Below are 13,784 nucleotides of genomic sequence, written 5' to 3' on the forward strand. Positions count from 1 at the left end.
AACCAAGCCAGTTATTTATTTAATTTTTTTCTACAATTAAAGTGCATTAGAAAAGAACAGATTTTAAACAGAAGAAAACATTATAGCTTGGCCCATTATAATGATAAAGAATTTGCAAAGCTCTTCCATATTATCTATCATTTTAACACTTGCATTGGTAATAAGACCATGGTAGCCACAGACCATGTTTGATTCATCACTACCATGGACATTTTTGTTATTAAACTAAATACAGTTAGAAACTATAAATACAAATATACTGTTATTGCTTAAGAATTAGTCAAGTGTCAATTTTGCTTTACTATGTAATGCATAACATGCTACTTTAAACTTCTGAGAGGGAACAAGAGCTCATGTCATGTTAATTTTTAGTAGTGCAGCCCCAGTGAACTGCAACCAACTCAAGACAGACTAGCACTATATGAGCAGAAATAGTTGTTGAGATGTACTATGTACGAGTTTCTCTGACACATTTCAGTTTTTGCCTTCATCTTCTCTAGTCTTGTATTGCTGTTCTATCCTGGTGGGGAAACAGGATTCGCCTATGTTGACAAAAATTGTTGACCACAAAATCTTTGTGGGGGCCTCGCAATGGTCATTTCTTTTGTCTTATAGCCCATGGGGCTTTTAGCTACAGAGATGTATTCATGTCTGCCTTTGACATTTTCTTTTTCTTGAAGGTGGTGCGCGTGTGTCTGAGTGTGTGTAAACTGCAGTAGTGTCTGTTGGATGCGAGAAGGTTACCCTGAGAATTTTAAAAGTGAAGACATGCTCTCTATACAGGAATTGAACTGGAGGATGGGAACTAGCATGACAGATGTTAAAACCGGCAGCTCTGTCTGATGAACTGATCTCATGACACCAAGAATACCTTTCTATGAAGTGTTATTTCTCTTTCAAGCAATGTTGTGATGGCAGGAAGACCTTTTGTCCCTGAATTCACACATGCATAGTTTTTAAGATCTATAGTGTACTGCTGTCAGAAAGCACTACAAGATCATCTTGTAATGTTTTGCATAATGTGCTCTGGAGAATGTGTTTTACTGACACTTATTTGATTCAGTTATTTACACACATTAGGTCATAATGTCATGCTTTTGTGAAATTCTCACACCTTTGTTAAAGAACAGCAAAAAGCAAAATAAAGGCAGGTTTATTTACAGTTTAAAGGCAGATAATTGGATCAAAGACTATAATGGTTTAATCCTGTGGCAGCAAAACTGTTGTTACATTTGAATAGTGAGAAGGTTGTTGTGGTTTGAATAGCGAATAGTGAGAAGCATTGATACAATTCTATTTTTAAACTAGTCGTCATCTAATTATGGTTGATCATATTATCTTTCATTTTACTAATCTAAAGGCTACAAAAAACATGGCTCATTCTCTCTGTCAATCACTTATATGTGAGGATATTGCTTTATATATTTGCTGAAGGAAAAATATATATATACTTGTTATCTTGTGATTGACAGACTTGATATCTACAGCATCTACTTTTTGCATATCGGTTTAGCTTAATTTGGTTCTCAGGTGCTCATTGTATGTAATCGACAAAGGCTAATCTAAATCACGCAATGCTCTTTTCTTTCTCTCCCTCCTTCTCTCCTCCATACCTCTCTGGTTTCGCATTACATGGAGGCTTTAGCAGCCACATTGGTAATCAATGAGAACGGCCATCGTTTTGTTAGATTAGATTGCTGTAAGCGGGAGCCTGATGGTCCATTTGGGTCCCATAGAGTATAATTCATGTAAAAGTCTGCAACTCATTTAGTCTTAGCAGACCAGAATCAGAATCTTAAGGCCCCAATATACTTCTGGAGATGTTCTTCTGCATTCTTCGTTCAGGGATAAAAATACATTTGAAACAGCCGAGCAATGGTACACTGTTTGTGAACATTCAGACACCCGTCACACTGCTGTGAACATTCAGATGCTCGCCACACTGCTGTGGCAGGCATTTAGAGGAGCTTTTAAATATGAGGACGCTCAAGACGCTAATGTGACATTAAAATGTGTTATCAAAATATGTTTAAAAGAGTGTTAATTGGCAAAATACAGACAAAGTTATGATGATAAGAGAGGCATATCTTACTTTGGGCAGATGTGTGAATGGCTTTCGCAGCAGATGGGACATGAGTGAATGGGCACTTGAGAGTATTTGAGTAGAATTGATCCCTTTTGTAGACCAATTAAACAAACAAACAAACAAAACAAAAAATCCCAAGACATGTTCTTGGAAAATGTCTCTACGTGAATGGTAGGTAAAATTGCACCAGCTCACTAATAACTCTTCATGCTGGTGTTTTCATGTTGACTTATTTTGACTGACTGAACAACATAAACAGAATTAGCTGCCTGCCTCAAGGTAGGTGAAGCTCCAGGTCATACCTACTGATGATCTGGACCAATGGCAGTAAGAAGATGTTTAGCAGCCAGTAAGACGTTTTCCTAAAAGTTCGTCCAGACGAACATTTAAGAACCACCGAAACAAATAAAAAAATATATATATATATTTTTGGCTAGATTTTGTTCTAAATGATGTCACACCCATTTGTTCTTCGTTTCCTAGGAAGTATATGGGGGTCTTTAGTAGTGTAGTGATAAGCACACTGGCAACAATTAAAATAACTTAAGGTGTGTATGTGATAACTTAAGGTGTGTAAGGAATTTCACCTTCACAGTATAAAAAATACCCAAATGGACCATCAATAAATTAGAAATATGTAAATTGGAGGGAGTTGGTCATCTGAATAATCTGAAGGATTTGTGACATTCAACCTTTAACCTTTAGAACCCTTACTGTATTATCAACACAAGGAAGGCACAATTGTAATAAAATTAATTTTATTTACAAAAGATAAAAAAATAAATAAAAAAAACCTAACAACAACTACTAAATGTATACTAATATGCTAAAGGATAATATAAATTAATAGGTAAGTAAAGTGCATAAGATGAAAGGACACGTTCAATAGCAAAGTATGAATTATTTTATAGAAAGATAAATTGTTGTTTCTCTGTTAATTTATAAGGTAAAGACCTTAATTCTATCTAAATAAATAACTCAGAGATTATTTGATAGACATTTGATATACAGGTTATGCAATATAAAGAACATTAGAAAATCATAATCTGATAGTATCCACTAATGCCAAGATCTATTGAAAATAATTTTGATAGAGATATTTATGTTCTGCTTAATCAGTCAGTGGGTTTGGTGATGGTGAAGTCTTTCACTGGTGGTTTGGGGGCCACGTTACAGTGGGGAAGGAGCTGGATTCTGTTTCAACAACCTTGAACACAAAAGCTGAGGAATACTGATCTCCTGAAAGCACTGAGAGGGTTCTTACAATCTGGAATGTGCAGATGCAGCCCTTATGTCAGTAAAAGTTTCTTTACCTGGAAGACGCAGATGCAGAAAACTTTTGCTCGCCCGAGCGTAACCTTGTCGCTGGTATTTATGTAGTTATCTCCGTGGTATGGGGACTCTGAACCTGGCATTGTAATAGTGTCTTGTAGTGAGACTTGGTACTTGGTCAATCTTTTACTGTCTCTCTTGGATGGAGACACAGAATGTTGGATGATTTGTTACTCTCTCTCTCTCTCTCTCTGTGAGTGTATGAAGCCATGACACAGAACCTTGGAGTTACTCTGTTACTGCCTCCTTGCTTGCAGGACTCAGGAGTCGGAACTTGAATTGTTATATTCTGTTTGTGTCTCTCTAGACAGGAGACACAGAATGTGGTGTTACTGTTATGTCTCCCACCAAAGGTGTGGCCAACTGGGGGATAGTTTTATCCCTTTCCGGTAAGGAGGAGGTTCCAGTTTGATGCCTTTCTTTCTCAGGGTTATGTTTTGCTGCTGACATCAGTCATCTTAGCTTAACCTTGGGATTGGGGGTTTGAGATGTTGCACATGACTTTGGCAATGAGAAACCACTTGTGGACCAATGAGAAGTCCCTTTCAATGTAGAGGTTGAACTGGGCCTTCCTTACTGCCCCACAAGAGGTGTCTGGCAGAGGCCCCAACAATGCCATCTTGTCCTGATATTCACTACAGTAGAACTGTGCTAAAAATCACCTCAGAGTTTCTCACTCAGCTCACTATATGCATCCCAGTGACATGCCTACGGATCTCAGATGATAATGGAATAGTCACTTACCTGGCCTTCGGATAGATATTTTGTCTGTTTCCAGCTTCGCTGAACAACTATAAATAATATATTTATAATTTTTCCTAGCGCAGGACTGCAATACACATTAGAGACAGAGAGGGAAAAGCAGAGAAAGGAAGAGATTACTTGTCTGATGTCTGGGGACAGTTTTCATGTCTTAGCTCTCGTTTAAACACGGTCACAGAGGCACAGAGGTGTTCTCTATTTTTGATGCTCTCGGGTCTGTGTTTCTCCAGAGAGGGAGTGTAATTCATGCTTAGAGTGGGTCAGTGGAAACCACTGTTTTCCAGTAAATATATTTAAACATCTTTTAAACAAGAAGAATTTACTTAGGAAGCAACCGTGTAATAGGACCAAATAGCAAAATAGGACCTATTTGCAGAGAATGTATCTTGAATTAAGTTTATATTTCTTACCACATTGGGAGATTGTTTTTTCATTCAAGAAAATATAGTGAGGTTTATACTTAAAATAAAATAAAAAATAATTTGTTTTTTTTTAATTCAAGATATACTGTATAAAGCAAGTTTTATTATCTTACACAATTTAGAAAATTTGCTTTGAATGTTGATGTATCTTGTTTTAAAGAAGTGTAGATAATTCTGTTGAGAAACAAGACCAAATCAATTTGTAGGAATTTTAGTATTTTTTTATTTGTATTTATTATACAAATTGTTATTTTATTACATTTCATTAAAGACATAGTAAGCGCTGTCAAATGTTTCCTGCCAGATAACAAATACCAAACCACCCAGTTTAGCTTATCTTGTGCTGGCTTCTTCACACTAGTTTTAGGGGAGTTGTGTATGGTGAATCACAGAAGGAAGTAACAGTTGCACACGTAAGAGGTCTGATGAAACAGTCTGTGGAGGGTTCATCATAACAGCAGCAGAGCATAGGGGTTTAATGACGGAGGAGGGGGTGTAGCAGGAGTCGATACAGGAATAGAGTTAATGAAGTGTAGAGAGGAGCCGTTTACGTGGGCAGCCTGTAACCGGGGCATCTCCCCAGATCCGACGGGAGCTCTTCTTTGCCCTTGAGCCGAGGTGAGCTGATAGGTAATTGGATGGATGTATTGTTGTTGTTTTTTTTCCCTCTCAGAGGTGGAAAAAGACAGAGAAGGCACAGTCTGGGACAGGATGTTGTCGTCATTGTGTGCACACATGAGAGCTGATGATGTAATAACAAATGTTCTCATACTGAAGAGTTTAATAAAAGGAAAAAAATCTAAACCAATCTAGACAAAATATATTTCATAAGTAAGCAATATCACTCAAGCAAGTTAATGAGTAACTTACATATTAGTAACTTACATTTAACTTAACAGTTATTTTGTCTTATTTTTTCTCCACTAACAAAATCATTCTGAAGAAAGCCAAAGCAGGAACAACCGTTATGTGTCACTTAGCAACAAGCAGACTGGCAGTCTGTCTGTAGTGGCACAAGACAAGCAGACTGATAAAACAATATAATGTATGTTATAATTATATAAAACAGTTATAATGTAACTGTTATACTAAATATCAGCACCCTTGGAATGCAACTCATCCTGTCAGGTCAGAGGACTGGAACAAGCTGTTGTACAACTGTTTGTTTTTCTGCACAATGAAAAAAAATGAGATTATCACTGTATCTTTGCAAAGTTAGAGATAAAATCAGCAGAATAAAGTCAAATAATGTAATTCTGTCCTGCATCTTAAAAACTGGATAATATCTGATTAAACCACATACTACAGGCAGAGTCAAGACTTCCTTCCAGTAAGAGAATGCACTTGAAATTAATTTCCACACACCATGATAACTTGGCTCCTTAAGGGTGGAATCTCTGAAGTACATCTTCCACAAAACTCCAATGCAGTGAGCTCGCTTATCTTTAAATGTGTTACCCTTAATACTTTCGGCAACCACAATATTTATTTCTCTAAAGTCTGTGTGCAAGCAAAACAATGCAGTGGCTTTATAGGGGTCATGAATTGATCAGACATCAAACTTACCATGATATCTTGATATATAAGAGTTCATAGCAATATAAAAACATACTGTAAATTTCAGAACCGAAAACTTCTTTGTTAGTCCAAAAACAAAGGCTTTATTGAAACCAAGGTGCCAAAATGACTTGTTCTCTACTTCCTCTTCACTAATACGTCATAGTGAGGTATTACATCAACAGGCCAGCCTCTGCATAAACAGATCAACGCCTACTTTATCATCGACGCTGCTTAGGCCCGCCCACCAGTCTTGCTGTTAGAGTAGAGCGGTGAGATTATTTTTGGAGCAACAGGAGGTGTGTCAAGATTGCCACGAAGATGTCAAGACTTTGTGCAGTACCAGGTTGTGGGAAACTAGATTTCTTGCATTTGCTTCGCAAGGATTCCAACATTAAGAAAGAGTGGCTGACGTTTATTTTTAATTAAGTCCCGGATCGCGTCGGTAAGATTGTGTTTGTTTGCTCACTTCATTTTACCGATGATTCTTTCACAAACAAGACACAGTTCGAAGCAGGCTTTGCAGAGTGACTTAAATTAAAAGTTGATGCAGTGCCAACTATATTGGGCCCGACAGTGATGTCGCAACAAACAAGTGTGAGTATCCATGTTAATTGTTTTGCTTCTCATGTTACAGACTGTTAGATGTGTACTGAGTATTTGATTGATCCTAGTGATTTTAGATGCTCGTGTATTAGTTTTAATGCACAGGGATCTCTAAGCAGCATATATTTTCTTGTTCTGTTGGCATGATGGCACAATTGCCACAGATGCACCTAAAGAGTATTGATATCAATATATTTAGACAGCCTCTTTCCTTTTTAATGAAAATATGACTCATTGTAATGAACAACGTATGCGTTTGTCACTACACTGAATATATTATGAAAGATGATTATATGACGAACGACAGTGCGACAAACACCGGTGAATATATCCTGTATACGTTTACATGTTGCACGGTAAGTGTATCCTTTCACATTTATACATGTGATAGCACCATGTATTTACACTTTATTTGGTACTGTCATGTGTTACTCAGCATTTGTAAAACACGGAAATGTTTCACAGTTGGAAAATGCCCCAACTATGTAACAAGATACACACCGTTGTGTTGTGTCTTGGTTTAAACAACAATAAAAGTAATACCTATTACACAAATAGACAAGTAAATTACAGTGATTACTTACTACGCTGTCACAGACTGCAGTATCTGTGGTGTTTGTGGAGGGGGTTAATTTTCTTCAAATTCGGGATCAGACTCTGGCTCAAACATGTATGGATGAATTCCTCAGGTTGTCATTTTTTTAACCATCTGAAGTTTTCAAAACAACCCCACACGCACGTAATGGCGGGGGCGTTTAGACTTATCCACATGCAAAGATGTTACCCAATCACAGCAGTGGGCGTTTACACTGAAGTCTTCAAGAACACATGCCCCACAAAACGGAGCATTTGAATCAGAGGCACAAAAACTGGATAGAAAATGACCACTTACTCCAAAATTATGACTACTTTTAATGAAAAAATCACACTAACATTATAAGTGGACCTCAAGGAACATTATAAAATAAAATAAAAATCCAGTTCATGACACCTTTAAACTAATTTTACTACACTTAGCTTCATGCTGGCATCTTAGTGTTTGTGGGCTACTAGTAAGTCACCAGGGAAGGTGATGATATTGTACTTTTGCTATATTATTCAGATGTTATTTATCTCTATCTCAAAGGAACATGGAAAAGTCTATCTTTGAAGAAAGTTTACATTTTCCCTTTGTGATTCATCCATTACCATGTGGTGTTTTGGTAATCTGTTCTTGTGTTTAACACAAATCTCAACTGCGGAGTGAGTGAGACACACATTACTGTCCAATTATGTGCATTAGCAGATGAAAATAAGTTGACATTTACATAAACTGTTGAGGCCTTTGGATTCAACTAGATCAGTGTTGTCATAATTAATGTTCCATTTGCTTAAATATTTTATCTGTACAAAAAACACATCTGATTAACTAGCACATTATCAGCTATTATAAACCTAACCATCTGTAAAATGTCTATTCTCTCTATCTCTCTTTTCTTTTTTTTTTTTTTTTTTTTTGTTCTCAGAGGATCGTGGGTAATGTGAATTCAGACAGTGTGGTCCACCATAAACTCAACCAGTCTATCAGAACCCGGTTCCTCCGGTTCATTCCTTTGGAGTGGAGCCCCAGTGGTAGTGTGGGCCTCAGGGTGGATGTGTATGGCTGTGCATACAGTAAGTGACAGTTTTGTTAGGTATGTACTGTTTAATATATAATATTACAGATTACCAGTTCTCAAGTGGCATTTTACTCTGTGAGACACAGCAGCTAATTTTAGTGATAGACAAATACATCTGCCTTGTCAATAGATTTCCTTTTTTTTTTTTTTTTTTGGTAAATATTGTGCAAATAATTTGCTTAACCCTCCTGTGATGTTCAGGTAATTTGCGACCAATTCCAGAGATAAAAACAGAGGAAAAACTCATTTTATTCTTCACATCAAAAAGTAAATGAATAAGTAAAAATAATAATAATAATAAATAATATTTTTATTATACTTATAATTTATGCAATGTCATTGTGTTTTGGGTGGATACTGCGGCATTACTTGGGTGTTGAAGGTCTTTTAGTTTTTTAAACTGATACATTGTGTAGGTATTTTAAGTATTAGCTTTTTTCAACCCAAAATGCAAGGGTTTACTTTATATCTACTGTAAAATAATAGTGCCACCACTGACATACAGGTGGCGCACTTTCCAAATAAAATGCTCCTACAGTATGCTTGAAAAGCTACTATGCTGGAAAACTTGTGCTCAGTATGGAAAACAAACCTACTGTATGTCAATGTTCATGTTTATAATGACAAGGGAGGTGCTGTATATCTACTATACCGGGTCTTTTTTGACCCGAACAGTAAAGTTGTTTGGAATTTTCTCCAAAATAGGGATAAATTAAACAATTTTGTGTACATCTTATTTGCTCTCAGTACATTTGATCATAAATTTATAACACCCTGTTTTTAGGTATCAGCATTATGCATTTAAAATCACATAAGGGTCGACCAATAGAGAATTCAAATTGGTCAGTTGAGTTAGCTCAAATTTAGTTAGTTTTTTTCCAATTAAATGTATTCTTGGTAATAAGCAATGATGTCACATGGTCTTGCCGAGCTATGTTGGAAGTATGCCATGTGGAGAAGTCCCATGGCAGGTCCTACCCTACGGGAGAGGAGTTACTACAAGCATGGAGACTGGGGCAGAGGGGCCTCTGCCCAAGGAAGACGCAGTTTGCCAACAGGGAAATTAATTAGCGGAAGATGTACGTCGCATGGGGTTACCTACGGGGAACCGCCACATGCGAAGCACCTACCCCAGTACAGGGCTTTAGTTAGCACGTGTACTGGGCCAGGAGCGAGTCTCTCCAAAAACTCATCTGCCACAGGGCTCGGAGGAAATCAACCAGGGAACACAGTTTGTGAACACTACGAAACCGGTTCCACCCGGAGGTTGTAGAACCTCGCAAAGGTGTTGGGTGTTGCCCAGCCCGCTGCTCTGCAAATGTCTATTAGAGAGGCGCCCCTGGTCAAGGCCCAGGAGGCCACTACACCCCTGGAAGAATGGGCTCGTAGCATGTCCTGGGCGTGATATGCCATAGTTATGGCGTCAATGAGCCAGTGGGCGATCCTCTGCTTGGAGACAGCGCTTCCTTTCCGCTGTCCACCAAAGCAGACAAAGAGCTACTCAGAGACCCTAAAGCTCTGCGTGCGATCCAAATAGATGCGTAAAGCACCACGCAGCAACGACAGGGCTGGGTCTGCCTCCTCCTGGGGTAGCACTTGCAGGTTCACCACCTAGTCCCTAAAAGGGGTCATTGGAACCTTGGGCACATAGCCCGGTCGGGGTCTCAGGATCACGTGATAGTAGCCTGGATCGAACTCCAGGCACGTTTTGCTGACAGAGAACGCTTGCAGGTCTCCTACCCTCTTGATGGAAGTGAGCGTAGTCAGGAGGGCAGTCTTCAAGGAGAGTGCCTTAAGCTCAGCTGACTGTAAAGGCTCAAAGGGGGCTCTATGTAGACCCTGAAGAACTACAGAGAGGTCCCATGAGCGAACGAGGCGCGGTCTGAAGGGATTCACCCTCCTGGCGCCTCTCAGGAACCTGATGATCAGGTCGTGCTTCCCTAAGGACTTACCGTCCACTGTGTTGTGGTGTGCCGCTATAGCGGCTACATACACCTTCAAGGTGGAAGGGGACAGCCTTCCTTCCAACCTCTCCTGCAGGAAGGAAAGCACCAATCCGACTGCGCATCTCTCGGGAGGACCCCCACTTAGTGAACAGACGCCACTTAAAGGCATACAGGCGCCTCATAGAGGGGGCCCTAGCCTGAGTGATTGTGTCTACCACCGTGGGTGGTAGACCGCTTAGGTCTTCCGCATCCTGTCCAGGGGCCAGGCATGGAGATTACAGAGGTCTGGTCGCAGGTGCCAGATGGTGCCCCGTCCCTGAGAAAGAAGGTCCTTCCTCAGGGGAATTTGCCGGGGGGGGCTGTCATGAGGAGCGTGAGGTCCGAGAACCACTTCTGGGTGGGCCAGTAGGGTGCTACCAGGACGACCTGCTCCTCGTCCTCCCTGACCTTGCACAGGGTCTTTGCAAGTAAGCTCACTGGGGAAATGCATATTTGCGCAGTCCAGGGCGCCAGCTGTGTATCAGTGCATCTATACCGAGAGGTGCCTTGGTCAGGGCATACCAGAGCGGGCAGTGGGAGGATTCTTCGGAGACGAACAGGTCTACCTGTGCCTGTCCGAATCGACTCCAGATCAGCTGGACCACCTGAGGGTGGAGTCTCCACTCTCCCTTGAGGGTAACCTGCCGTGACAGCGCGTACACTGCAGGTTGTTCCGCCACAGATTTGATGCAGGAACTGCGCTCAGCGACCGACCTCGCTCTCCAAGCAACGAAGGTCACGGCGCGGTCTCTCAGGCGGATGATGGCCACAATAGTGGTCCAGGAGCGCCACCTTTGGCTCAACCTGGTCGAGATGGGTGAGGCTGACAAGACATGGTTTCTTGCTGCCCCATTTCCCAGGCTGGCCTATTCGGAGACACCGTCGAGGACTTTGCCCAGCAGTTCTCGGCGGTGAAGCAGCAGACGGAGGCTATCCGGCACATCCTGCCCCGACACAGCTCAAGATCCCACACCCCGTCTGCTCGTCGCCAATGGCATCCCCCTGCGGTGACTGCACCGGCTCCGCCGCAGCCCGCCCCTTCGGCCCAGCCCTGGCGTGGAGCCCACCACAGGAACAGATGCCACCCGTCTCACAGTCGGCTGCTAAGAACCCACGGAGGTCGTCAAAGCACCCCTAAGACAGGCGATCCAGGGACGACAAAACCCACTCACCTGGAGCTGGTAAGAAGACCACTCCATCCCCCGGTGGAGGGCCGGGTGGAAAATCTTTTGTTGCCATTTTGTTTGATTTCGCCGCATGCCCAAGTGGCTGCGGTACCCAACAGTTCAGTAAAAGAGTGGTTTCCTTCCTTCCTGGGTCACATACCCGGTGTGCACGATCGTCATCACGACTACCGTCCACGGGTTTTGCCCTTGCCCCGTTAAGGCAGGTGGGCATTCACATTCTCAACTATCTCGATGACTGGCTAATCCTAGCTCACTCTCAGGACATGTTGTGCGCGCACAGGGACTTGGTGCTCTCACACCTCAGCCGACTAGGGCTTCGGGTCAATTAGGAAAAGAGCAAACTCCTCCCGGTTCAGAGCATCTCTTTTCTTGGTTTGGAGCTGGACTCAGTCTCTTTGACAGCGCGCCTTATGAATGAGCACGCTGTCGGTGCTGGCCTGTTTGAAGGCATTCAAACAGAAAACAGCGGTTCCACTGAAACTTTTTCAGAGGCTCCTGGGGCATATGGCATCCTCAGCGGTAGCCACCCCGCTCGGGTTGATGCATATGAGACCGCTTCAGCACTGGCTTCAGACTCGAGTCCCGAGATGGGCATGACACCACGGGACACATCGCGTGGTCATCACGCCGGTCTGTCACCGTCTTTTCAGCCCTTGGGCCGACCTCTCGTTTCTACGGGCAGGTGTTCCCCTAGAACTGGTCTCCAGGTGCGTCGTGGTCATGACGGACGCCTCCAAAATGGGCTGGGGCGCTGTTTGCAACGGCACGCAGCCGCCGGCCTGTGGACGGGCCTGCGACTACATTGGCACATCAACTGCCTCGAGTTGTTGGCAATTCTGCTTGCCCTGCAGAGGTTTTGGCTGTTAATCCAGGGAAAGCACGTGTTAGTTCGGACAGACAACACGGCAACGGTAGCATATGTCAACCGCCAAGGCAATCTGCGCTCTCACTGTATATCACAACTCGCCCGCTGTCTCCTCCTCTGGAGTCAGCGGCACTTCAAGTCGCTGCGAGCCGCTCACATCCCGGGCAACCTCAACACTACAGCAGACGCTCTGTCACGGCAGGTTACCCTCAGGGGAGAGTGGAGACTCCACCCTCAGGTGGTCCAGCTGATTTGGAGTCGATTCAGACGGGCACAGGTGGATCTGTTTGCCTCCCAAGAATCCTCCCACTGCCCGCTCTGGTACGCCCTGATCGAGGCCCCCCTCGGCATAGAGGCGCTGGCATACAGCTGGCCCCCTGGCCTGCGCAAATATGCGTTTCCCCCAGTGAGCCTTCTTGCACAGACCCTCTGCAAGGTCAGGGAGGACGAGGAGCAGGTCATCCTGGTAACACCCTATTGGCCCACCCAGACATGGTTCTCAGACCTCACACTCCTTACGACAGCCCCTCCTGGCGAATTCCCCTGAGGAAGGACCTTCTTTCTCAGGGACGGGGCACCATCTGGCACCCGCGACCAGACCTCTGTAATCTCCATGTCTTGCCCCTGGACGGGACGTGGAAGACCTAAGCGGTCTACCACCTGCGATCACTCAGGCTAGGGCCCCCCCTACGAGGTGCCTGTGTGCCTTTAAGTGGTGTCTGTTCGCTAAGTGGTGTTCTTCCCGACGGTAAGTCCCCCAGAGATGTGCAGTCGGATCAGTGCTTTCCTTCCTGCAGGAGAGGTTGGAAGGGAGGCTCTCCCCTTCCACCTTGAAGGTGTACGTTGCCGCCATAGCAGCACACCACGACGCAGTCGACGGTAAGTCCTTAGGGATGCACGATCTGATCATCAGGTTCCTAAGAGGTGCCAGGAGGCTGAATCCCTCTAGACCGCGCCTCGTTCCCTCATGGGACCTCTCTGTAGTTCTTCAGGATCTACAGAGAGCTCCCGTTGAGCCTTTGCAGTCAGCCGAGCATAAGGCACTCTCCTTGAAGACTGCCCTCCTGACTGCACTCACTTCCATCAAGAGGGTAGTAGACCTGCAAGCGTTCTCTGTCAGCGAAACGTGCCTGGAGTTCGGTCCAGGCTACTCTCACGTGATCCTGAGACCCCGACCGGGCTGTGTGCCCAAGGTTCCCATGACCCCTTTTAGGGACTAGGTGGTGAACCTGCAAGCGCTGCCCCAGGAGGAGGCAGACCCATCCCTGTCATTGCTGTGTCCGGTGCGCACTTTACACATCTATTTGGATTACACACAGAGCTT

General features: G+C 43.3%; 1 protein-coding gene across 5 annotated transcripts in view; it reads left to right on the forward strand.

The window, feature by feature from the left end:
- LOC127447102 (contactin-associated protein-like 5) overlaps nt 1-13,784 on the forward strand; it is a 126,267-nt gene that overhangs the window by 37,068 nt on the left and 75,415 nt on the right. For 2 of the 5 annotated variants that reach the window (XM_051708662.1, XM_051708663.1), the window contains exon 4: nt 8,271-8,418. In XM_051708662.1, the coding sequence (XP_051564622.1) occupies nt 8,271-8,418 (148 nt within the window). Of the gene's footprint in view, nt 1-5,002; nt 5,233-6,660; nt 6,757-8,270; nt 8,419-13,784 lie in introns of those variants that run through there. The other 3 variants (XM_051708664.1, XM_051708666.1, XM_051708665.1) reach the window with 3 other exon arrangements.

This window comes from Myxocyprinus asiaticus, chromosome 10 (assembly GCF_019703515.2).
Source record: "Myxocyprinus asiaticus isolate MX2 ecotype Aquarium Trade chromosome 10, UBuf_Myxa_2, whole genome shotgun sequence".
Taxonomy (NCBI): domain Eukaryota; kingdom Metazoa; phylum Chordata; class Actinopteri; order Cypriniformes; family Catostomidae; genus Myxocyprinus; species Myxocyprinus asiaticus.